Here is a 27,454-nt window from a genome sequence, read left to right on the forward strand (position 1 = left end):
ACTGTAGTTCCTCCACGTGCACCCCCTCCAGCCACTTTCCATCCTCCCCCTCCTATTACATCTGCACCCCCTCCAGCCACTTTCCATCCTCCCCCTCCTATTACATACCAGCAACCTCACCAGTACCAGCAACCTCCCCAGTACCAGACATCTCCCCACTTCCAGCAACCTGCCCCGTACCAAACTCCTTCCCCGTACCAAACTCCTTCCCCGTACCAAACTCCTTCCCCATACAACTTTCCATCAACATCATCTGCTCCTACAGTCCCTGCCCAACCCTCCACTCCACCGCCCACCACCTCTTCTGCCTCCCACATGTCCACCCATTCTGTAGCTTTTTCCACACCTTCACCTCTAACTGTTCCTTCCCCACTACGATCCCAGTCCTCTCTCCACACACCCAGTGTCAAAGTGTCCCGCAGCCCCTCCAGCAGTATTTCCACCCCACAGTACACAGATTTGTAATGTGTGTTTTTTGTAATAAAAATGCCCATTGGGTTTAAAACCTTTATTAAAAAAGTTTTTTGCACTTTAAAAACATTTTACAAAAAAAAAAAAAAATTTAAATAAAAGTTAAATTATCGTTTCACAATGGTTGTCTGTCATTTCTTTCTGCGGCGAACTATGTTTTAAAAAAAGGTTAAATACAGGGTATTTCAAAGGTAAAAAGGTATTCAAAACCAGGTATATAACTGTGGGTAAATTTTAGCTTTTTGCCACAGTTGTGTTCCTGGTTGTGTTTGAAGCAAAGTATTTCACCTAAAAAGTTGTGTTTATTGTTGGTGATTTCCTACCAATGTACACAACTTTTGTTAAAAGGTGAAATACTTTGCATAAAACACAACCAGGTACACACCTGTGGCCTAAAGGTAAAAATAGTAAGACCATGACAAGATAGCCAACTTTGGTTGGCAAAGGTATATACTGTTGGTCCAGAAGGTACACAAGTTTAGGGCACAAATCTTTCACACTCTGTCATCCCAGTGTACTCTGCCTTGAGGTGACATAAAGTATAGTGGAAAATTGTCCCTGAAACCGTCACAGAACTTCTAGTGGTAATATTTCCAATGACAACATCCATCTTCGCCAGTAACTTGCTCTTCTCTCCAACCTTCACTTTCTTCTCTACAACCTGTCAAAGAAGGGCTGTAGGAACATGCTATATCTAGTTTTCCAGTAGCCAATCCCGTTCGGAAGGCCACAAGGGTCAATTTTAAAAACCGGATCCGGCGTAATCCGTCGAAAAACGGATAGAAAAACGGATAGAAAAACGGATGAACCGGATGAGACGGATCCGGTTTTGTCTGTCAAGAACAAGACGGATCCGGCAGAAAACCGGATCCGGCACTTCAGGTTTTACAAAACATTTGCCGGATCCGGCATTCCGGCACGACGCCGGATCGCGCCTGACGCCGAAAACCTGATGTGTGAAAGTAGCCTTACACAATGCCGTAACTTAGTATTTTTTGCAGCATGAATGCTTGCTTTAATTACTGCACCACACCAACGGGGCATTGAAGCCACTAGGGTATTCAAGAAATTCTAAGGGATGTTCCATTCCATTTGCAAATCTGCAAACAATTCATTTTTATTGCTATGGGTACGGGCCCCAACTCGTCACCCTTACTCATCCCAAAGGTATGCTATAGGGTTTAAATCAGGTGATTGCCTTGGCTATTGCAACAGGCATTTTTCTTTGCTAACCAATTTTTTACTAAATTAGATGTGTGCTAGAATCATTGTCTTGCTAGAATTTTCAGACCCTGCCGACTTTGGTTTTACCAAGTGGCAGCATTACATTCTGTAGTATATCCTTGTACATGGTAACGTTCATGTTTCCATCAATTCTATGCAGAGGGCCAATGGCAGACACAGAAAAGCAGCCCCAAATATGACATTGCCACCACCATGTTTCCATGTAGGTGTTTTGTACATTACATCATTACATTTTCCAATTGGGCAGTATATACAGTATAGTGCTTGCATCACTACCAAACAGATTGAACTTGGATTCATCTGACCACAATGCCTTAGACCAAGCTGTCTTTTTTCATTGGTTATGTTCTTTGGCAAACTCAAGTTGAACCTTCTGGTTCTTTGCAGAGATGAAAGACTTCTTGATTGGAACTTGTGCATTCAACCCTACTGCTCTTAGCCGTCGCTCCACAGTTTGGCGATTCACTTTGCCCACATTTTGTTTGCTCATTTTGTGCAAAATCTGTACAGCACTTTTATGGACATCAGATACTGACATTTTCTTAATAATGTGATCAACTTTGGAGGATGTTTTCCGTGGTCGTCCACTTCTAGGTTTGTGAGCTGTTCCATAACCTTCTTTTTCTTTATTATACACTAGCTGAAGAGCCCGGAGCTGCCGGGCATAGTAACTAAGACACCAGAAATGCATTGAGAACGCAAGCATCTATATCTTCTATGCTGGCATTTTAACCTCTACCCTGAATCGATTGAAGTGAATAAAAGAAATTTGTTTTCACTACATCGTGGAGCTGGACAACCTTTTTCCATGTCAGAACCAGAGCGCTGAGTGGAACAGTCCTAACTTCTGTACCAGGGATCCCTTTAAGAGAGGCCTGGGGTGAGAATAAGAGCGCTGAGGGATTTACCCTAACTTCCATACCGGGGATCCCTTTAAGAGAGCCTTGGATCAGAACCAGAGCGCTGAGTGGATTTGCCCTGACTTGCATACAGGAGATCCCTTTAAGAGAACCTGGGGTCAGTACCAGAGCATTTGAAGGCAATTGCCCTGACTTCCATACCGGAGATCCCTTTAAGGGAGGCCTGGGGTGAGAATCAGAGCGCAGAGTGGATTTGCCATGACTTCCATACCGGGGATCCCTTTAAGATAGCCTGGGATCAGAACCAGAGCGCTGACTGGATTTGTCCTGACTTGCATACAAGAGATCCCTTTAAGAGAGCCTGGGGTCAGTACCAGAGCATTTGAAGGCAATTGCCCTGACTTCCATTCCGGGGATCCCTTTAAGAGAGGTCTGGGGTCAGAACCAAAGCACTGGATGGATTTGCCCTGACTTCCATAATGGAGATCCCTTTAAGAAAGGCCTGGGGTCAGTACCAAAGCGCAGAGTGGATTTGCCCTAACTTCCATACCAATGATCCCTTTAAGAGACCCTGGGGTCAGAACCACAGAGCTGAGTGGAACGGTTTTAACTTCCATACCGGGGATCCCTTTAAGAGAGGCCTGGGGTCCAAACCAATGTGCTCTATGATCCTTTCTGTGGGGCAGACAATGGCTGGGAGCTTATGTTCCCAGGGATGACAGATTTCTCCCACCCAGTCAGTGTCTGCTGAGGTCTTGTCAAGTGGGAAAACTTGCTCATAGCAACCAATCACAGCTCAGCTTCTTTTAACCAGCTCTGGTGAAATGACAGATGCTTAGTGATTGGTTTCAAGGAAAACTGTTGCTCATAGCAACCAATCACAGCTCAGCTTCTTTTGAACAGCTCTGGCGAAAGATGCTTCATGATTGGTTGGTGATACACACATACTGTACATACATTCAGTTTTATATATATAGATGACACTTGACTCTGAGAGCAGTTGAATTCCATAGCTGCTCTTTTTGACTTTTGTCTGACTTCAATCTCAGAATAATAAACTTCCTGACATCTGGTGATAAATTTGCCTTTGCCATGTTTTAACTGAAAAACACATAAACAAAAAAATAAAAATGTAGGCAAAATTCGACCACGCATTACAAAATATGCAAAGCATTTGGTTCAGCAAATGTTGAAAACTAACACATAAAGGGATAAAACAATGTCAAACACAATTTCCATCCTTATAGCTGACACCATTTGCTTCCGGTTTACTAGAATCACCAGGAAAATGGCATCACAACAACCAGATAGAAGTAATCACACTTTAAAAAAAAATCGAAAACTTTTAGTCTCCACTGTATATCAGGAGTGTTGGAGAATGACATATATTTGTGGGTGACCTAATCAGTTGGAGGATCGTTCTGACCTAAATATAGACCCTCAAGGAGAGACTGTAAACCTTGCGTTTGTATGCCTCAAATTGCAGTAAAATCAGTTTTAGTGTCCACCATTGGATCCTCATGTGAGTAGATTTGGTTGTGGCCAGGGGCCATAAAAAATGACCCTCTTACTGTAGGTGCATTTCTTTGTTGACAGTTCAACCAATTCTTCCAGGAAGAGTTAAATAACGTACGTTGTTCCGTAATACTTTCAAAACACCTGAGGACTTTGCACCATTTAATTCTTTAGGCAGCAGGAGAATTTTCTTTAGCTGATAGAGAAGTAAGGAAATTGGAAAGATCTTCATGAGCGTGTAGTGCAGAAGAAGCAAGACAAGATGGGTAAGTGGAGGAAACCCTGATTACAGGCTGCAGTATTAGTACAGAGAAGACCACCAGCATACTGAAAAGGGGGGCAGAAAAAATGTGGAAAGATCTGATTATAAGTACACTTCCATTACCAGCACGTATGAATTCACCTTAAGGCATCTGTATCATAAAGGTTGGTCAAGACAATAATTAATGTCCATGGTGTATGTAATTTACTATTTCAAACTCCAGATACTCAGCCAAAATAAAAATGACATAATCAATTCATTGATGTTGAACTTGAAAAAGCTCATATCCTCTCTGCCATACTGCATGGGCAATACTAGGGGGACTGGAAAGGTATGTGTCCCAAGTTCTGGGGGTGGGAGGTGGGGGTCTGACATACTACTCTGCCATGAGTAGAGTATTTAGTATAGACGGGGATTCAGGCAAGAAAATTAACTATTCACCCTAAGGAAAGACTAACAGAAAATCTGCCATGATGTGTGGCTGCTTTCATCTTATAACGGCAGTATGTTCATAAATGTGAAATTTTGATATTATGAATGTCTTCATTGTTTATTTTTTTTTTTTAGATATGTTGGAATTTGATTTGCCTTTTATAATAGAACCAATGCCTTGTCCCTACCGTTGTTTACCAGGCACATCCCCTAATTTACTAGAAAAGGACTGAGCTGCAGACGTCTGTAGCACCAGGCACTACTAAATGGACATACAGTTGTGGCCAAAAGTATTGATACCCCTGCAATTCTGTCAGATAATACTCAGTTTCTTCCTGAAAATGATTGCAAACACAAATTCTTTGTTATTATTATCTTCATTTAATTTGTCCTAAATGAAAAAACACAAAAGAGAATGAAGCAAAAAGCAAAACATTGATCATTTCACATAAAACGCCAAAAATGGGCCAGACAAAAGTATTGGCACCCTCAGCCTAATACTTGGTTGCACAACCTTTAGCCAAAATAACTGCGACCAACCGCTTCCGGTAACCATCAATGAGTTTCTCACAATGCTCTGCTGGAATTTTAGACCATTCTTCTTTGGCAAACTGCTCCAGGTCCCTGATATTTGAAGGGTGCCTTCTCCAAACTGCCATTTTTAGATCTCTCCACAGGTGTTCTATGGGATTCAGGTCTGGACTCATTGCTGGCCACCTTAGAAGTCTCCAGTGCTTTCTCTCAAACCATTTTCTAGTGCTTTTTGAAGTGTGTGTTAGGGTCATTGTCCTGCTGGAAGACCCATGACCTCTGAGGGAGACCCAGCTTTCTCACACTGGGCCCTACATTATGCTGCAAAATTTGTTGGTAGTCTTCAGACTTCATAATGCCATGCACACAGTCAAGCAATCCAGTGCCAGAGGCAGCAAAGCAACCCCAAAACATCAGGGAACCTCCGCCATGTTTGACTGTAGGGACTGTGTTCTTTTCTTTGAATGCCTCTTTTTTTCTCCTGTAAACTCTATGTTGATGCCTTTGCCCAAAAAGCTCTACTTTTGTCTCATCTTACCAGAGAACATTCTTCCAAAACATTTTATGCTTTTTCTGGTAAGTTTTGGCAAACTCCAGCCTGGCTTTTTTATGTCTCGGGGTATGAAGTGGGGTCTTCCTGGGTCTCCTACCATACAGTCCCTTTTCATTCAGACGCCGACGGATAGTACGGGTTGACACTGTTGTACCCTCGGACTGCAGGGCAGCTTGAACTTGTTTGGATGTTAGTCGAGGTTCTTTATCCAACATCCGCACAATCTTGCTTTGAAATCTCTTGTCAATTTTTCTTTTCCGTCCACATCTAGGGAGGTTAGCCACAGTGCCATGGGCTTTAAACTTCTTGATGACACTGCGCACAGTAGACACAGGAACATTCAGGTCTTTGGAGATGGACTTGTAGCCTTGAGATTGCTCATGCTTACTCACAATTTGGTTTCTGAAGTCCTCAGACAGTTCTTTGGTCTTCTTTCTTTTCTCCATGCTCAATGTGGTACACTCAAGGACACAGGACAGAGGTTGAGTCAACTTTAATCCATGTCAACTGGCTGCAAGTGTGATTTAGTTATTGCCAACACCTGTTAGGTGCCACAGGTAAGTTACAGGTGCTGTTAATTCCACAAATTAGAGAAGCATCACATGATTTTTCGAACAGTGCCAATACTTTTGTCCACCCTCTTTTTTATGTTTGGTGCAGAATTATATCCAATTTGGCTTTAGGACAATTCTTTTTGTGTTCTTTCATTTAAGACAAATTAAATGTAGATAATAATACCAAAGAATTTGTGTTTGCAATCATTTTCAGGAAGAAACTGAGTATTATCTGACAGAATTGCAGGGGTGTCAATACTTTTGGCCACAACTGTAGCTATGCTTTAGTATAAGAACTGGGATTGATGTGAGTTTATCTCCACGCAATCTAATATTGATGGCCTATCTAAATCTTCATTAATTTTAAACAACTAGATAACCCCTTTAATTTTTTCTTGCTCTTGTCATTTACATTGCTTCCCTCTTTCCTCTGAGGTGCCTTGAATAGCATAGGTGAGCCATTCAGTTGTGTCAACCATGCTTTCTTTTCTTATAGTTATCTCCATTAATTATTCACAAGAAAAAACACATTAATTCTATTGGGCAGCGTGTTTATATATTTCATCTGTAATGTTTTTAGGTATTTTTTACTGCCTCTGGATTTTGGCCCTCGTGTGCACAGTAGCAACTCGTCATCGTAGAAATCCAAAACGTGGAGACAACTTTGCCAAGAATAGTATGTATTATAGTAGTATAAATTGTTGATGCAATTAAGTCAGCATGATGTTCAAATCATCAACAGTTAGTTACAGTATTAATAACATTTTATTGGACAAACCTCCCAATGATAACAAGATTTTTTTCAAAACTCTAAAAACTCAAAATGTGCGGTTCCAAATTATTATGCACAACGGAGTTTGCAAACAATTTATAGATTGGAAAGAACTGAAAATGTTAATTTGTTGAATTTGCAGCATTAAAGAGGTGGGCCGAAGGCAAAGCGTTTTTCCTAACTCCATATCTATTTAGTTCCGTAATTCTAAGCAATTTTCTAATATACTTCCTCACCAACTAATTTGTACCAACAAAAAGTATATCGTATTTAGAGCAATTCACAGAAAAAACACGTAGAAAATAATAACATTATTTGTTATTCTTTATATATCTTGTCTGGCTAAAAACCATTAAATACCTACTGTCACACATCAATATCTCTCTAGATTATTTCAGAACACTATAGATGGAACTAGAGTTGAGCGAAACGGGTCGAAAAATTTCAAAAGTCGCCGACTTTTGGCAAAGTCGGGTTTCATGAAACGAAACCCGACCCTAGGATGAGGTCGGCCACGAGGTCGGCGACTTACGCGCCAAAGTCGCGTTTCAAAAGTTTGTTTAGCGCTCTTTTTCAGCCAATCAGGATCCACGGACACTGTGGGCAACGTGATGACATAGGCAGGGGTCACCACCATCTTTCAGAAGGGCATGCAAGTGATTGGCTTGCTTTGGTGGGCGTCACAGGGGGTATAAAAGGGCGTGCATGCCGACCGCCATCTTACTTCTGCCGATCTCAGTATAGGGAGAGGTTGCTGCTGATTCTGTAGGGAGAGCGTTAGGCAGGGAAGAAGACAAAAAACTGCTTCTGCTGCTAGCGATTTGGCCTGCACAACACACCAGTCACTGTGTGTGCAGTGCAAGGGGAGGCTATATAGTGGTGTATCAGTGGTGTTGGTTGTTGGGCTGCCTTCTAAGGCTTCCTGACATTCCTGCATTGCTGTTTACCCACTGCTCCGCAAACTGCTTTTTTAAAAGCAATCCCAATTTTTTTTTTTTGTCCTGCTGAGAAGAAAAAAAAACTGCTTCTGCTGCTAGCGATTTGGCCTGTACAACACACCAGTCACTGTGTGTGCAGTGCAAGGGGAGGCTATATAGTGGTGTATCAGTGGTGTTGGTTGTTGGGCTGCCTTCTAAGGCTTCCTGACATTCCTGCATTGCTGTTTACCCACTGCTCCGCAAACTGCTTTTTTAAAAGCAATCCCAATTTTTTTTTTTTGTCCTGCTGAGAAGAAAAAAAAACTGCTTCTGCTGCTAGCGATTTGGCCTGCACAACACACCAGTCACTGTGTGTGCAGTGCAAGGGGAGGCTATATTGTGGTGTGTCAGTGGTGTTGGTTGTTGGGCTGCCTTTTAAGGCTTCCTGACAGGCTGGCATTGCTGTTTACCCACTGCTCTGCAAACTGCTTTTTTAAAAGCAATCCAATCTCCCTTATCCTCTAGTCACTTTTGTCACAGCTGTGCCATCGAGCCTGTGACATAGCGCTCAGATATCAGTGGGCCTCACACAATCCAAAAGTGTCCAGTGTCCACAAGTGTCTGCAGAAATTCAAAATCTCCCTTATCCTCTCGTCACTTTTGTCACAGCTGTGCCATCGAGCCTGTGACATAGCGCTCAGATATCAGTGGCCCTCACACAATCCAAAAGTGTCCAGTGTCCACAAGTGTGTGCAGAAATTCAAAATCTCCCTTATCCTCTAGTCACTTTGGTCACAGCTGTGCCATCGAGCCTGTCACATAGCGCTCAGATATTCATTGGGCCTCACACAATCCAAAAGTGTCCAGTGTCCACAAGTGTGTGCAGAAATTCAAAATCTCCCTTATCCTCTAGTCACTTTGGTCACAGCTGTGCCATCGAGCCTGTCACATAGCGCTCAGATATTCATTGGGCCTCACACAATCCAAAAGTGTCCAGTGTCCACAAGTGTGTGCAGAAATTCAAAATCTCCCTTATCCTCTAGTCACTTTTGTCACAGCTGTGCCATCGAGCCTGTCACATAGCGCTCAGATATTCATTGGGCCTCACACAATCCAAAAGTGTCCAGTGTCCACAAGTGTGTGCAGAAATTCAAAATCTCCCTTATCCTCTAGTCACTTTGGTCACAGCTGTGCCATCGAGCCTGTCACATAGCGCTCAGATATTCATTGGGCCTCACACAATCCAAAAGTGTCCAGTGTCCACAAGTGTGTGCAGAAATTCAAAATCTCCCTTATCCTCTAGTCACTTTGGTCACAGCTGTGCCATCGAGCCTGTCACATAGCACTCAGATATTCATTGGGCCTCACACAATCCAAAAGTGTCAAGTGTCCACAAGTGTGTGCAGAAATTCAAAATCTCCCTTATCCTCTAGTCACTTTGGTCACAGCTGTGCCATCGAGCCTGTCACATAGCGCTCAGATATCCATTGGGCCTCACACAATCCAAAAGTGTCCAGTGTCCACAAGTGTGTGCAGAAATTCAAAATCTCCCTTATCCTCTAGTCACTTTGGTCACAGCTGTGCCATCGAGCCTGTCACATAGCACTCAGATATTCATTGGGCCTCACACAATCCAAAAGTGTCCAGTGTCCACAAGTGTGTGCAGAAATTTAAAATCTCCCTTATCCTCTAGTCACTTTGGTCACAGCTGTGCCATCGAGCCTGTCACATAGCGCTCAGATATTCATTGGGCCTCACACAATCCAAAAGTGTCCAGTGTCCACAAGTGTGTGCAGAAATTCAAAATCTCCCTTATCCTCTAGTCACTTTGGTCACAGCTGTGCCATCGAGCCTGTCACATAGCGCTCAGATATTCATTGGGCCTCACACAATCCAAAAGTGTCCAGTATCCACAAGTGTGTGCAGAAATTCAAAATCTCCCTTATCCTCTAGTCACTTTGGTCACAGCTGTGCCATCGAGCCTGTCACATAGCGCTCAGATATTCATTGGGCCTCACACAATCCAAAAGTGTCCAGTGTCCACAAGTGTGTGCAGAAATTCAAAATCTCCCTTATCCTCTAGTCACTTTGGTCTCAGCTGTGCCATCGAGCCTGTCACATAGCGCTCAGATATTCATTGGGCCTCACACAATCCAAAAGTGTCCAGTGTCCACAAGTGTGTGCAGAAATTCAAAATCTCCCTTATCCTCTCGTCACTTTTGTCACAGCTGTGCCATCGAGCCTGTGACATAGCGCTCAGATATCAGTGGGCCTCACACAATCCAAAAGTGTCCAGTGTCCACAAGTGTCTGCAGAAATTCAAAATCTCCCCTGTCCTATAGACACCTTGTACCTTGTTTTACATTACTATATAGTTTGTTGGATTTTGTCTACATTTCTACCAAAAATGAGGAAGGCTGGTGGAAGAGGCCGTGGAATTGGGCGGGGGTTGGCAGCTGGTAATGATGGTGTTGGTGGTGGATCTGATGGTAGTGGCAAGAGCAAAATAGGACCGAATGCAGGAGGTGTTGAGCCTGCGTCATCGTCTGGCTACATAAGGCCTCGAACGCTTAGTTTTCTAGGAGTTGGCAAACCGCTTTTAAAGCCAGAGCATCAGGAAAAAGTTTTGTCTTACATTGCTGACTCAGCCTCCAGCTCTATCGCCTCCTCTTCTTCAGTTGTAAAAAGTAAAAGCACTGAGTCGTCATTGGAGGCTCATGTTCATGAACCACACCTTTCCTTGTGTCCTTCACCCCAACCAAGATTGAAGGATGACGCAGGCCATACTACTGATTACTCCATGGAGCTGTTTTCACATACCATGCCTGGATTATCAAGTCAAATGGTGAATTACCCAGGCCAAGATGAATCTGACATGGAGTGCACTGATGCACAGCCGCTGATGGATGATTCTGCTGGTACATTCACTGAGAGCACTACATTGTTCTCGCAGTGTACAGAGCCAGATTCTGACCCTGATGAGACTCAGGTGCCCCTTCCCGCACACTATACCACCATACACGGTGACACAGAGGAAGGTGCACATGACATAGAAGAGGAGGTGATGGATGACCCAGTTGTTGACCCAGATTGGCATCCATTGGGGGAAGAGGATGCTGCTTCCAATAGCTCAGATGAGGAGCATCCACAGCAGACATCGACATCGCAACAGCTGTTATCTGGCAGGCCCGGAGCACTCCAAAGACAGGTTCCAAAAATCAAAAGAGTTGCTGGACAGCTTGTCCAGAGGGTCAAAACATCACAGCGTGCTAGGCCGCAAAATGTCTGCCAAAGTAGGAAGAGTGCAGTGTGGCACTTTTTTGACCAAAATCCTCATGATCAGGCCAAGGTTATCTGTAAGAAGTGCGCAAAGACCTTTAGCCGAGGGAAAAATCTGAAAAATTTGAATACCAGTTGCATGCTTAGACATTTAACCAGCATGCACTTGCAAGCGTGGACACAACACCCAACCTCAAGTGCCACATGTGCAACTGATCACAACAAAGGTAGTCAGCAATGCTACATTGTTTCCCCCACTGTAAGCCCACCGGTTAGCACAGCAGCAAATGTTGAGGTGTCATTGCAAGGCCACAGCAGTCAGGGAATCCCACTGTTATATCAACGAAAGACTGATTCTAGGCCATCAGAAAGAACACCAACTCCATCACCATCATCAACCCTCTCTCAGTCCGCCCTGTCCACCGCTACTTCCACCATATGCAGCTCTCAAGTCCAGCTCACCCTCCCAGACACTATGAGTAGGTCAAGAAAGTACTCAGTCTCTCATCCGCGTACACTGGGTTTGAACGCCCACATTGCCAAACTAATCTCGTTTGAGATGATGCCCTTTCGGTTGGTGGAAAGCACAGCTTTCCGCGAACTCATGGCCTATGCAGTACCACGCTATGACCTACCCAGTCGCCACTTCTTCTCTCGCAAAGCCATCCCAGCCCTCCACCATCATGTGAAAGACCGCATTGTCCATGCACTCAAGCAGTCAGTGAGCGGAAAGGTGCACCTCACAACTGATGTATGGTCCAGTCGGCATGGCCAGGGCCGTTACGTGTCCATCACTGCGCACTGGGTTAATGTGGTGGATGCAGGGTCCACAGGGGACAGCGGTGGTGGGACAGTGCTGCCTAGCCCACGGTATAGGAAACAGTTGGCTGTAGGCGTTCGACCCTCCTCCTCCTCCAGAAGCGAAAGCTCGTCCACAGAGCGCAGTCGTACGAGCACTCCATCTGCAGCTGCCACTGTTGCACACGATGTGTCCCCCTATCGAGCAGCTAGTGGAAAGCGTCAGCAGGCTGTGCTGCAGATGATGTGTTTGGGCAACAGACACACCGCCGAGGTGCTGGCCGAGTACTTGAAGCGACAAACTGAGTCATGGCTGGGCAGTGTACATCTTGAGGCAGGCAAGGTAGTTAGTGATAACGGCCGTAATTTTGTGGCAGCCATAGCCCTTTCAAAACTCAGCCATATACCTTGCTTGGCTCACACCTTGAACCTGGTGGTGCAGTGCTTCCTCAAAAATTATCCGGAGTTAACAGCCCTGCTCCAGAAGGTGCGAAGACTGTGCGCGCACATCTGCTGGTCGCCTGTACACTCCGTTCGTATGCAGAAGCTGCAGCGATTGCTCCACCTTCCCAACCACCGCCTCATTATCGACATTGCAACAAGGTGGAACTCCACCCTGCACATGGTGGAACGGCTGTGCGAGCAGAGGCAGGCCATAATGCATTTGTGGGAGGATACACGGCCAGGCACTTTGAGAGCAGACATGGAGTTGACAGGTGTGCAGTGGTCGAAGCTGAAAGACCTCTGTAAAGTCCTTCAGTGTTTTGAGGAATGCACACGGCTGGTAAGCGCAGACGACGCCATCCTAAGCATGAGCATCCCACTTATGCGTCTGCTCATGCAAACTTTGACGCACCTTAAGGAGCAGGCGTCTGCAGCCAATATTGATGAGGAGGAAGAGGAGGAGGGAATCCTTGATGACATTCAGCCATTGTCTGCTCAGGGACCTCTCCTGGACGAGGTGGAGGAAGAAGAGGAGGAGGAGGAGGATGATGGGGATGATTACTTAGGGGAGGAGGATGCATCTCGTGGGGCAAGTGAAAATGTTGGCGTGGCAAGGTCTGGTACAGGGTTTGTGCGTGACTGGAGGGATGTGGATTTGCCAGAAAGTGCTCCTCCAACCAGCACTCGCAGTGCATCATTGACACCGGGAACATTGGCCCACATGTCAGATTATGCCTTGCAGATCCTAAAAAGGGACCCACGCATTGCCAAAATGATGAACGATGACGACTACTGGTTGGCCAGCATCCTGGATCCACGCTATAAAGGCAAATTACAAAACATCATGCCACAGGAGAACCTTGACCTAATATTGGCTAATAAACAAGCAACTCTGGTAAATCGGTTGCTTGAGGCATTCCCAGCACACAGCAGCGGTGATGGTTCTCACACGAGCCGTACGGGCCGGGGGCAGCTTGGCAGAGGTGTTCGTGGTGCACACAGCAGAAGTGGCGTTGGAGACAGGGGTTTCATGACAATGTTGTGGACTGATTTTTCAAGTACCGCTCACACAACTGGTAATACTGCATCGATGGAAAGTGACAGGAGACAGCAGTTGTCAACTATGGTTACAAACTACTTTTCCTCCCATATCGATGTTCTCCCACACAGGTCATTTCCCTTTGACTATTGGGCCGCTAAACTGGACACCTGGCCTGAATTGGCACAATATGCCTTACAGGAGCTCGCTTGCCCAGCTGCAAGTGTGCTATCGGAAAGAGTCTTCAGTGCAGCTGGATCAATCCTGACAGAAAAAAGGACCCGTCTGTCAACCCAAAATGTGGATGATCTAACCTTCATTAAAATGAACCACGCATGGGTTTCCAAGGATTTTGTCCCACCTTCCTCTGATGACACATAGGGTGACAGAAAAATGGCTTGCTTTGGTCCACCTCTTCCTGGGACTTGACCTATTTCACCTTTTGCATCAGCTGAATGTCCAACATCAACATATGCCACTTTCTAAAACTCCCTAACTGTGCTGCCTCCCCCCCCATGGCCGGGGTCACCACCTAGCGCACGACACCGTGCGAGTGCCGTTGCCCTGGACAGGTGGGTAGGCCGACTCTTGGGCGCGGGCACTGGTACAGGGTCCTTCATAGTGCAATCAAGTGTCTCTGACGGTGGTGGTGCACACCCGCCGTCAGACACACCGCCGTACTATGAGGGGCCCAGTGCCAGTACCGACTCCCACGAGTGGGCCCCCCTTGCTTGGGCAGGGCCCCAGCATTTGCAATCTTTACCTCTCCCTGCTCCTCCGCTGTGTAGTCTGGGCCGTCAAATCCATACTGTGCCTGACACCGTCTGAGCCTGCCTCCTGATGTATAGACATATATTTTGAATGTGTATGCTATCCATACATGTTATCCGGGGAAACGGTACCCTTTCTAACCTTTGTGCAATCACGTGCAATCCATACTGGGCCTAACACCGTCTGAGCCTGCCTCCTGATGTATAGACATATATTTTGAATGTGTACGCTATCCATACATGTTATCCGGGGAAACGGTACCCTTTCTAACCTTTGTGCAATCACGTGCAATCCATACTGGGCCTAACACCGTCTGAGCCTGCCTCCTGATGTATAGACATATATTTTGAATGTGTACGCTATCCATACATGTTATCCGGGGAAACGGTACCCTTTCTAACCTTTGTGCAATCACGTGCAATCCATACTGGGCCTAACACCGTCTGAGCCTGCCTCCTGATGTATAGACATATATTTTGAATGTGTACGCTATCCATACATGTTATCTGGGGATACGGTACCCTTTCTAACCTTTGTGCAATCACGTGCAATCCATACTGGGCCTAACACCGTCTGAGCCTGCCTCCTGATGTATAGACATATATTTTGAATGTGTACGCTATCCATACATGTTATCCGGGGAAACGGTACCCTTTCTAACCTTTGTGCAATCACGTGCAATCCATACTGGGCCTAACACCGTCTGAGCCTGCCTCCTGATGTATAGACATATATTTTGAATGTGTACGCTATCCATACATGTTATCTGGGGATACGGTACCCTTTCTAACCTTTGTGCAATCACGTGCAATCCATACTGGGCCTAACACCATCTGAGCCTGCCTCCTGATGTATAGACATATATTTTGAATGTGTACGCTATCCATACATGTTATCTGGGGATACGGTACCCTTTCTAACCTTTGTGCAATCATGTGCAATCCATACTGGGCCTAACACCGTCTGAGCCTGCCTCCTGATGTATAGACATATATTTTGAATGTGTACGCTATCCATACATGTTATCTGGGGATACGGTACCCTTTCTCACCTTTGTGCAATCACGTGTAATCCATACTGGGCGTGAGAACGGCTGGCGAGCTGTTAAGCAAGCTACAGCACCTGTGGTTTGCACACGTAAGTTTTTCATTTTTTCAGGAATGACGGTTAGGCCTAATTCCGGAACTGCGGTTGACCTGCACTTACTGGGAAATCATTGTTTGCGGGTAATAATTGTAATCAGTGATCCCCATCACTAACGTTGTTCAGCGGGTTATCTGCACCTGTAAGCGACAAACGCTGGCCTTTTCAGTGTAGCGCACATGCAGCCACGGACATGTAAGGGCATGACACACCAGTTATTGGCCAATCTCATGTGCCAGAGCCTCACGTGTCCCTCTAGTAAGCCGGACTCGGACCGCGGGGCATGACGGAGTCTCGTTCGTTAACGGAATTAAGCTTGCAATGTGTGCATCTGTTCTATAGCTGTCATGGTTGAGGTTTCCCAGGTGGAGTCGAATTTAACCATAGGCTCCACTCCTGGTGGTGCCCTTCTGGACATTCCTTTAAGGTTCAGCTTTGCAACCATACTGCCCACGTAAAACAAACACTTTGCCTTCATGAACGCTGTTTGGAGGGTCATGACTCGTGGGAATAACGCCGCCCAATCAGTTAACCTGCTAGAGAGATCGTTCGTTGCTCCCAAGCATGACATCACACTCCCTAGGAAGAAGGTAATGCCACTGTGGCGACCGTACTTCTGGGGGCGACACAAGTGCACTGATGCCCAGCCACTGCTCGATGAATCTGCTGGTACATTGACCCAGACCACTACATTCCCCTCGCACGCTACACGACCTGAATCTGACCCTGATGAAACTCAGGTTACCCTTCCCATATACAGTTCCATCTTACACGGTGACAAAGAGGAAGCTGCAGATGAAAGTGCAGGTTCAGCCCACCCGCCATCAGACACACCACCGTACTATCAGGGGCCCTGTGCCAGTGCCGTCGCCAACGAGTGGGCCCCCCCTGCTTGCTCAGGATCACAGCACTTGCAAAGTTGAAATACTGTGCAGTGAGATGGAAGATGGGGACGACGAGGAGTCCAGACAAGTACAGGGATTCCCTAGCGAGGAGACTTATTTGATTGTTTTCAATGTTGGGACAGCAATTTTTGGGGAGCACTATACTCTGGAGAATGATAGATGGGGCCCACCATACACTGGAACATTCCAAAGGTGGACATCAGACACTGGAGCAGCATTTACAGGGCCCATTATACACTAGAGCATTAGAAATGGGGCCCATTATGTTTGGAGCATTATTTGGGTCCATAAGACAGTGGAGCTTCATCCATGGGGACCAACATATACTGTAGCATTATGTGGAGCTCATCATATACTGTTTCAAACATTATATGGGACCAATGATTCTGTATGGAGAAATAGATGGGCCTCGTCATGAGATGTAAAAAGTGAGGTATTTTTCATTGTACTATACCGCTATTTCTCTGCCGTATCGGAGCATGATGAGTTGTGGTATGTGTTAAAGGGGCGCTCTTTCGCCCAGGGCACATGAAAACCTGCAGCCAGCCCTCCCCCCCCACAACTTTAGCCAAATAACCCCCATTTTTCAGTGCGTAACTTGTATTATGAAGTTAATTAAGGTTGACAAGCTTAAGTAAGAAGAATTGATGCTTTTGGCATTCAAATGGGCACTGTAGGTGTGTTTCCTGTCCTCCTCTCACTGCCGACTTTTATTCCCCATTGACTTACATTGGGTTTCGTGTTTCGGGACGACCCCGACTTTTCCCTATAATCGGACGATCTTGCTCGACCCGACTTTTGGAAAAGTCGGGTTTCACGAAACGAAACGCGACCCTAAAAAACCAAAAGTCGCTCAACTCTAGATGGAACCATTGGATATACCATCTAGTTTGTTAAATGTTCTTTATACGATTGGATAGTAGAACACTTTGGAATGTCTTGCATATATCTTCTGGTTACATCACTTACTATTTGTTATATACAGTCATATGTAAAAGTTTGGGCACCCCTATTAATGTTAACCTTTTTTCTTTCTAACAATTTTGGTTTTTGCAACAGCTATTTCAGTTTCATATATCTAATAACTGATGGACTCAGTTATATTTCTGGATTCAAATGAGGTTTATTGTACTAACAGAAAATGTGCAATCTGCATTTTAACAAAATTTGACCGGTGCAAAAGTATGGGCACCTCAACATAAAAGTGACATTAATATTTCGTAGATCCTCCTTTTGCAAAAATAACAGCCTCTAGTCGCTTCCTGTAGCTATTAATGAGTTCCTGGATCCTGGATGAAGGTATTTGTGACCATTCCTGTTTACAAAACAATTCCAGTTCAGTTAAGTTTGATGGTCGCCGAGCATGGACAGCCCGCTTCAAATCATCCCACATATGTTCAATGATATTCAGGTCTGGGGACTGGGATGGCCATTCCAGAACATTGTAATTGTTCCTCTGCATGAATGCCTGAGTAGATTTGGAGCGGTGTTTTGGATCATTGTCTTGCTGAAATATCCATCCCCTGCGTAACTTCAACTTCGTCACTGATTCTTGCACAGTATTGTCAAGAATCTGCTGATACTGAGTTGAATCCATGCGACCCTCAACATTAACAAGATTCCCGGTGCCGGCATTGGCCACACAGCCCCAAAGCATGATGGAACCTCCACCAAATTTTACTGTGGGTAGCAAGTGTTTTTCTTGGAATGCTGTGTTTTTTAGCCTCCAATGTGCATAACGCCTTTTTGTATGACCAAACAACTCAATCTTTGTTTCATCAGTCCACAGGACCTTCTTCCAAAATGTAACTGGCTTGTCCAAATGTGCTTTTGCATACCTCAGGCGACTCTGTTTGTGGCGTGCTTGCAGAAATGGCTTCTTTCGCATCACTCTCCCATACAGCTTCTCCTTGTGCAAAGTGCGCTGTATTGTTGACCGATGCACAGTGACACCATCTGCAGCAAGATGATGCTGCAGGTCTTTGGAGGTGGTCTGTGGATTGTCCTTGACTGTTCTCACCATTCTTCTTCTCTGCCTTTCTGATATTTTTCTTGGCCTGCCACTTCTGGGCTTAACAAGAACTGTACCTGTGTTCTTCCATTTCCTTACTATCTTCCTCACAGTGGAAACTGACAGGTTAAATCTCTGAGACAACTTTTTGTATCCTTCCCCTGAAAAGCTATGTTGAATAATCTTTGTTTTCAGATCATTTGAGAGTTGTTTTGAGGAGCCCATGATGCCACTCTTCATAGGAGAATTAAATAGGAGAACTACTTGCAAGTGGCCACTTTAAATACCTTTTCTCATGATTTGATACACCTGGCTATGAAGTTCAAAGCTCAATGAGGTTACAAAACCAATTTAGTGCTTCAGGAAGTCAGTAAAAAGTAGTTAGGAGTGTTCAAATCAAGAAAATGATAAGGGTGCCCATACTTTTGCACCGGTCAAATTTTGTTTAAATGCAGATTGCACATTTTCTGTTAGTACAATAAACCTCATTTGAATCCAGAAATATAACTGAGTCCATCAGTTATTAGATATATGAAACTGAAATAGCTGTTGCAAAAACCAAAATTGTTATAAAGAAAAAAGGTTAACATTAATAGGGGTGCCCAAACTTTAACATATGACTGTATTTGTCTCTACAATTTGTCCTTAGACCATTTTTTCATATTGGGCTTTTTTCACAGATTACCGGGGTAAGCCATCGTGGATTGGGGCGCCACATGCAAACTTGGGTGCCAATCTCCGTGGCCAGGCAGAACTGAAAATAATTCTTACTAGGGTCATCTTCCCTGAGTATACGTGACAGTCCTGGGTTTGCATTGCTCTTCTTCCAAATCATCTTTTTTTCACCAGAGTGATGTTGATGTGGGACAATAGGTATATAATAGTTTTCAGCCAGACAAGGTTTTAAAATAATAACAAATAAAGTAATTATTTATAAGTGTTTTCTGTGAATATTTCTAATATATTTGCTTTAAAACAAGTGACAGTGACCATAGACTCTGCCCAACTGATGATGGTTTGTTTGATACTGAAACGAATTGTCAATCATCATCACACAGGAAATAGGAAAAAAGAATACAAAAGCGGTTAGATAATGTAGTTTGGAAACGTAAGGGGAATTTTTTAAGCAATTATATTAGAAAATAGCTTAGCATTATGGGGCAAAATAGATAGGGAGTAAGGCGATGTCATATTTACTGAAATAAAAAGCTTTTCCAATCAAAAACGTCATAACAGGTAAAGTTACATGTTAACATAAGACCCATTCTTTGATATCCTGTTCACCATTCTTGCATGCATTGAACTTGTCAGTTTTTGAACCAAAAGAATTTTAGTATTGTGTTTTCCTGTTTTGACCTCGACTTTCATTTTTTGTGGGAAAAATGTGGTTTTTTTTTAATTTTCACGACTCAATGTTATAAACTTCTGTGAAGCACCTAGGGGTTCAAAGTGTTCATCACACATCTAGATAAATTCTGTGAGGAGTCTAGTTTACAAAATGGTGTCACATATGGGGGGTTTCCACTGTTTAGGAGCATCAGGGGCTCCCTAAACACAACATGGCATCCACTAATCATTCCAGCAAATTTGCATTTAAAAAGTCAAATGGCGCTCATTCCCTTTCGAGCCCTGCCATGCGCCCAAACAGTAGTTTTCCCCCACATTTGGGGTATTGGCATGCTCAGAAGAAATTGCACAACAAATTTACTCTTCCATTTTTTCTGTTACCCTTGTGAAAATAAAAAAATGTAGAGCTCAAGTAAAATTTTTGTGAAAAAAAGTTAAATGTTCATTTTTCACTTACACATTCTAAAAATTCTGGCGAAACATCTGAAAGGTTAATAAACTTCTTGAATGCGGTTTTGAGCACCTTGAGGGGTGCAGTTTTTAGAATGGTGTCACTTTTGGATATTTACTCTCATATAGATGCCTCAAACGCACAGTAATGTGGTCCCTAAAAAAAGGTTTTGTAAATTTTGATGAAAAAATGAGAAATCGATGGGCAACTTTTAACTTTTATAAATTCTTAACAAAAAAATTGTTTCAAAAATTGTACTGATGTAAAATAGACATGTGGTAAATGTTATTTGTAGACTGTCTTGCATGACTCTCTGATTTAAGGCCATAAAAATTAAAATTTTGAAAATTGCAAAATTTTAAAATTTTTTACCAAATTTATATATTTTTTATAAATAAATGCAAGTCATATCTAAGAAATGCTACCATTATCATGAAGCATAATATGTCATGAAAAAATCATTTCAGAATCAGTGGGATCCATTGAAGCGTTCCAGAGTTATTACACTGGACAGAATTGTAAAATTTGGCCTGGTCAAGAAGGTGCAAACAACCTTGGGAGGGTAAAAAGGTTAAATAGCCCTGAGACACAATATCATCCTTGAGTTTATTTGAAAAACAAAAAATACATCTTTATGACACTTAAATTTAAATTGCATAATAATTTGGAACTGGGTGTATACATATATGAAGAAATGGCCATACCTGTTGTGAATTCACTTTCTGGCCTACCTCTGGTTGCTGGTGAAGGTAGTGGAGATGGTTGTATTGACAGAGGGGTTGCGAGTTCTCTTTCTGGGCTCCCTCTGGTGGTTACAGGAGGTAATGGAGCTGATCTAATTAACAGAGGCCTGCCACCTGATAATGAGGAGGACGATTGGACATTGGGAGTTTCTGACTGGATTTAAAACAGCTGACTCCCTCTATCCCTGCTGGTGATTTTTTCCTGCCTCCTGAGGTCTTAGTTTCCAGCTCAGTCCCTGCATGCTCAATCTAAGTGTTCTTTTGCTACTGTTCACATTTGATTTGGTTTTGTCTATTTCAGTTTTGTGTGGTCAGCCAGCTCCACCTGATGTTACTGTTTGTGCCAGTTTGTTTTTGTCCCTTATTAGATTGGCCTCTGTTTGCTCTGTTTTCAGAATATACCAGAGTGCTGATATAGTGGACAAAGTCTAGTGACTTCAGTGTTTTTCTATCAGATGTGTTGGGCTTTTTTTGCGGGGTTTTTTGCGTGGGCGGTGTCTTTCCTTTCCTGTCTTGTCTGGTTAGTTTGGGCTGCATCGTTTGCTCGGCCTGTTTTCCTGCCTGCGTTTGTGTTTTCGTCTTGTCTCACTGACGGTGTATGTTTGGGGGCTGTCTATTCCTTTGGGGTCTGCTCTGGGTCAGTTTGGATTTCCCCTTTCTTGCTTTGGGCTTATTTGGTTCTCCGGCTATGTCAAAGCGTCTAGGATCGTCACGGCTACTGCTAGTTGTGTGGATGCAATCAGGGGTCTGCAATCCGCTTAGTTGCCAACCTCTCTGGTTTTCTGTGGCTTAGCTTGGTCTTGATTTCCTCCTCGGTGACCCAATCATAACACATACCACTGGTTCTGCAACTAAATCAATGTAATGTCAAGCTGTTAGTCTAGCTGAAATGAATACTAGAGGAGTTTGGTTACTGTACCCATAATCCTGGGAGTAGGAGCATTGACATGCCCGCTTTAAGGTACCTCTTCAAGGCATCTCACCAAAAAGGACATAAAATTAAAAAAACTCACACAAAAAGGAGGTTATATTTACTAACACCAAGATGAAAATTAACTCATTGAAGGATAGCAACAGGTTTCCATCATAAGGTGGAGGAAGCACAAGTGCAAAATACAATCACTTGACTACTATTCATGGAGGGGGTAGTTGCCTAGTCTTATAAGTGCACATGAAAAGGCTTGTATAGGGTGACAGTCACCCTGCTAAGTGTAGTTTACAATGTCTAGCTTACAGTCTATTAGTGACGTCGATAGTATTTGACCAGGCGGTCTGCCTAGCACTATATTAGTGCACCCCGCAAGAATGGACACCCCATTTCCCCAAGCCAATATTAAAAATCCTGGCTGCACCCTGCAACAGATGAAAAATGTGGAACAAAAAAGATGAAAAAGATGTGTAATATATAAAGGGTATTGTCAATATGTTGACCAAAATATGCAATCATGCAACCCAAGTGAAGGGCTCCTACACTAAAATTCAAAGCAACTCAACGAAAAGGACATAAAATTCAAAAGACATCACAGAAAAAAGCCAGATGGAAACTAGAACAGAGCAAAGTAGGCTGAAATGGAGGTCTATCCCCTTTAATAATGAATCCTCCTTTTGTCTTGAACGCAATGAGATTAATTAGGAGAACATGTTGCCAATGCCTTGAGTAGGTCTTCATGAGGGAACATATTCTTTGTTCTCATCCATTGAGCATATCTGGGACATCAATGAACAACAATTGCAAAGGGAGCTCCCAGCAGCGGATCTTGATAATTTGCCCAACTGCATTCATCTTGGCAAAACATTCCTCAGATAACTATTAATAAACTTATCGATAGCAGCCAAGGCATGTATGTTGCAAGTATTTCTTCTCATGTTGCGCATATCAAATACTGAATAAATCAAGATGTTTTAAGAATTTTGTTTCCAGTTTTTCTATCATTTGAATATCCACAACATATCTGTCAATCCTGGAATTTCCATAATTCTACGAATTTTCATTCTTGATGTTGCAATTTCAATGTTGAATAATGTAGATAGATAGATAGATAGATAGATAGTGTAGCAAAGCTATGTACGCTAAAGTTAAATCCTAGCACTGCAAGTCTGTATGTGTTTACCTAGGAGCTCTCTTTCTGCTGGGGATGTTGTTGAGTAGAGTAGAGTGTGTTGAAGCTGGTACATGCAGAGATGTATCTAGGCTTTCTGGCACCCGGGGCAAGAAGTCGGTTCGGCGAACCCCCCCCCAGTACTTATGCGATTTCCAAACTTAGTCATGTACTGACGAGCTGCTCTCCCTAATGATCTCAATGTTCAATGAAAAACTGAAAGAAGCAGGAAGAGAAGCTCGTTGTCACAGGACCATAACTATGAAAATCGCATATAAGTGAAGTGTCCATGTGATGACTACTGGAACCTGCAGAGCTGAATCCTGACATTGCAGCTTCTGAATTCTCACAACAAATGCACTGCACACTTAGGATTCTCCTGTACCGGTGGCAAGATGGCAAGAGTACACGGTCATGTCAGCACAAGTATGTGATTTCTATACATCTGGCCACATTCCGACTAGACGTACCCGGCCTCGCTCCGTTCATTTTCATTGAGTGAGGCCACACATGTCTTGTCAGCATGTGACCGCATGTATGTAAATTACCAGCACGAGAGAATCCTGACAGCGTGCAGTGAGCACTGTGAGAATTCAGAAGTCTGCAGTCACATAGAATGACTGCAGACTCAGCACAAACCTGGACAACCCCTGTAATGCTCCAGACATAAATAAAAATATAAGAATTAGTCAGTATCACGAATAATATTTACATCCAGGTACCTGATAGATGACGTCGTCTCTGGAGTTGTTCTTCTTTTCTTCTTGTCCAGACCCCATGATGAGTTTTCTCATCCACAGCCATCTCTGCAGACTTCCATATTCTCCGGTCTTCTGCAGCAAATCTCCACACGATCCCCTTAAAGATAGAAGTGTCATTATAATGCTCCTAAATACAAATATCTGCAATATACTGTCACCTCACACTATTCCCCTCATCATACTGTCTCCTCTAACATCCCACCTGTTCACCATACTGTCTCCTCATATATTTACCCCCTCACTCTCTATACTGCCTGCTCACACATACCCCTGACTCCCCATACTGTCTCTGCACACATCTCATCACCCTCACTCCCCATATTGTGTCCACATAGATTTTTTCCATCTCTACTCATACTGTGTCCACATACATTTACCCGTTTGGCTCCCCATACTGTCTGCACTCATCCCCCACTCACCATACTGTGCCTGCACCCATCCCCCATACTGTTTCCTCATACATACACTCTTCATTTGTGTCCTCAAATCTCCCCACACACATAAGTATCCCCCATCCCCACTCCAAATCCTCCCACACATTAAATATCCCTACTCCAAATGCCCTCACACATTATGTTCCCCCATCCCCACTCAAAATCCCCACACACATTATGTTCCCTTATCCCCACTTATCCCTATAATGTCCTCAGGTTTCCCCCATAATGTCCTCAGGTTTCCCCATAATGTCCTCAGGTTCCCCCATAATGTCCTCAGGTTTCCCCATAATGTCCTCAGGTTTCCCCCATCATATTCTCAGGTTCCCCCATAATGTCCTCAGGTTTCCCCATAATGTCCTCAGATTCCCCCCATAATATCCTCAGGTTTCCCCCATAATATCCTCAGGTTTCCCCCATAATATCCTCAGGTTTCCCCCATAATGTCCACAGGTTTCCCCCATAATATCCTCAGGTTTCCCCCATAATATCCTCAGGTTTCCCCCATAATATCCTCAGGTTTCCCCCATAATATCCTCAGGTTTCCCCCCATAATGTCCTCAGGCTTCCCCCATAATGTCCTCAGATTTCCCCCATAATGTCCTCAGGTTTCCCCCCATAAAGTCCTCAGGTTTCCCCCATAATGTCCTCAGGTTCCCCCATTATATCCTCAGGTTTCCCCCATAATGTCCTCAGGTTTCCCCCCCATAATGTCCTCAGGTTCCCCCCCATAATGTCCTCAGGTTTCCCCCTTAATGTCCTCAGGTTTCCCCCTCCACCCCCCATTTGTTCCTCAATCTTTCTCCACCAAATCACATTAATATGTCTGCACCCTGGGCCTGGCCTTGCTCCGAGTCCTCCTCACACACTGTCCTCAGTAAATTAACTCCCCCTGCTCCCTCCCTATCCATTCCATGGGACTCTGCAGGCAGCCATCCCCCTATCTTCCCTTGCACAGTCATCGGTGGTGTCTTCAGCTCCATTACCCGTCTGGACTCGAGCACTTACCGCACCAACCGCTACGCTGCCTCAGTTTGCCTCTGAAGAGCCGGCTTGTGACGTCGCAGTGTGATCATGTGACCTGATCATGCTGCTGGCGCACGGGCGCAGCGGCGCTTACACCTTCACAAGTGAGTCAGAGACAGAGTCTGTCAGACAGTCTGAAGATGCTAGTACACAGACACGCAGCACTTTCTCTGCACCAGCTGTCAGATTGACAGCCGGCTCAGAGAACGGGAGAGTGAGTGTGGGGGTGGCAGAATGCCGCCGACAGGGAGTCTCCTCCTTGGACCGCCGCATCACGCAGCCCGATGGCGCCCCCTGTCGGCTGCGCCCAGGGCACGTGACCAGCCAAAATGTGAGGTGTAGCTGGGAGAGACAAAGCTAGAGTCTCTCTCTCTTTCTGTAAAGTTTGCTCTGGGAGAATGGACTGTATATATCACCTTATTGAATCTGGAAGGAAGAAAACATTTCCGGTGGTGTCAGTCTCAACCAGAAGGTGAGAGGGAGATGACTGCAATCTGTTGAGCCTGCACTTACATATATGTTCCTGTTGAATGAACTGTTTATTTGTTATTATACCTTTGTGCCCAGAAGAGACTGTTTTGGTTTTGAATCCCTTGAAGTTTTATAAAAGAAAAAACTGCACATTTCTACCAAACAGCATTGCCTGTGTGAATGCTACCTAATGCCTGCTTGAGAACATGAAGACCTACAATCGATGTATGCCTAATTAATATTTTTTTTTTTGTTACATCCTAGATGGTGAAAACAACCATGGCAATGAAGGGGGTAAGCTTAATATTTGGCTTTTTACCTTTTATGCAAGCCATATGATTTATTAAAATAAAAAAATCTCTTGATGGAGGCATGGGTGGAGAGGCGACAAATAAGGTTTCATACTTACAGTATGAAAGTATAAGGTCTGCGCTTGGAAAGGTAAAAATACATGTTACTATGCATGCTAAATGAGACAACACATGGTAAACATGACATATTAATAAAGGTTTAGGAATTCTAACGGGATACAAATCTAAATCATGATCCTCTGAAATATAATTATACTTTCTGTAGTGGAGGATCTGGATAATGTAACCGATTTACTGTGCCTTTCCTAGAGAGTATAAATACATACATCTCTCAATTTTAGTCTAACAATAGGATCATTAGAGTGCAGGGGTGCAGGAGAGGTGTATGACTTGATGACTGCTTCAATAATAATTATAATTATTAATGACCGTTCTGCAGATCTTACATTGCAAGATGTAAGATTTTCAGACAGATTTTTAATGACCAGATCCAATCGGACAAGTATTATATTTCAGTATTTGGAATATATCATGAAAGGAAAATATTATTCCTTTTTTAATTGAAATAATTTTATCCTACATTCCTTCTTCTTAGCATTACCAAAAGACTGCGGTGAAATCCCAAGACTCTACAAGAGTGGAATCTATGCAATCCATCCTGATGGTGTGCACCCATTGATTGTATACTGTGATATGACTACAGAGAGTGGCGGCTGGATTGTCATTCAGCGTAATAGCTTCAATTCGGAGATAACTTGGGATGAATCCTGGACCACTTACAAATATGGCTTTGGGAATGTGGAAAAGGACTACTGGCTGGGCATAGAGTATCTCCATCACATTACTAAGCAGAAAGTCTACCAGGTGCGGTTTGTGATTCTGGACAATAATAATGAAGAGAAATATGCCGATTACAACCTCTTCAGTGTAGACGATGAGGCTAATGGCTACAGATTGAGACTGGGAAGCTACACAGGTACAGCTGGAGATGCCATGTCTTCAATTCTAGCTGGAACCACACACGATAACATGAAGTTCACAGCAAAGGACAAAGATCAAGATATCTACTCTGCGAACTGTGCAACCAGCTATGGTGGTGCGTGGTGGTATGCTGCCTGCTTTGCCTCCAAGCTCAACAACAAAAATGGCATTCAGTGGTACGGACTGTGTTCTGGTAACTGTAAAGGATCCACTGTAATGATTCGTCCAGCAGATTACTGCGTATATTAAAATTTCAGAATAAAAAAAAATTATTAAAAAGGAAATTAAAAACAAATCTTTAAAATAAAGACATATGTTGATAATTGAA

At 43.9% G+C, this 27,454-nt stretch overlaps 1 protein-coding gene across 1 annotated transcript; it reads left to right on the forward strand.

Moving 5' to 3' along the window:
- Positions 1 to 4,239: 4,239 nt before the first annotated feature.
- LOC141080516 (fibrinogen-like protein 1-like protein) lies at positions 4,240 to 27,454 on the forward strand. Its single transcript, XM_073565765.1, has 4 exons — positions 4,240 to 4,357; positions 7,004 to 7,099; positions 26,099 to 26,128; positions 26,741 to 27,454. The coding sequence occupies exons 1-4, from the start codon at positions 4,354 to 4,356 to the stop codon at positions 27,373 to 27,375; spliced, it is 765 nt and encodes a 254-aa protein (XP_073421866.1). The 5' UTR covers positions 4,240 to 4,353; the 3' UTR covers positions 27,376 to 27,454.

The sequence above is a fragment of the Dendrobates tinctorius genome, unplaced genomic scaffold (assembly GCF_039654945.1).
Source record: "Dendrobates tinctorius isolate UK_male_01 unplaced genomic scaffold, ASM3965494v1 ptg000016l, whole genome shotgun sequence".
NCBI lineage: Eukaryota > Metazoa > Chordata > Amphibia > Anura > Dendrobatidae > Dendrobates > Dendrobates tinctorius.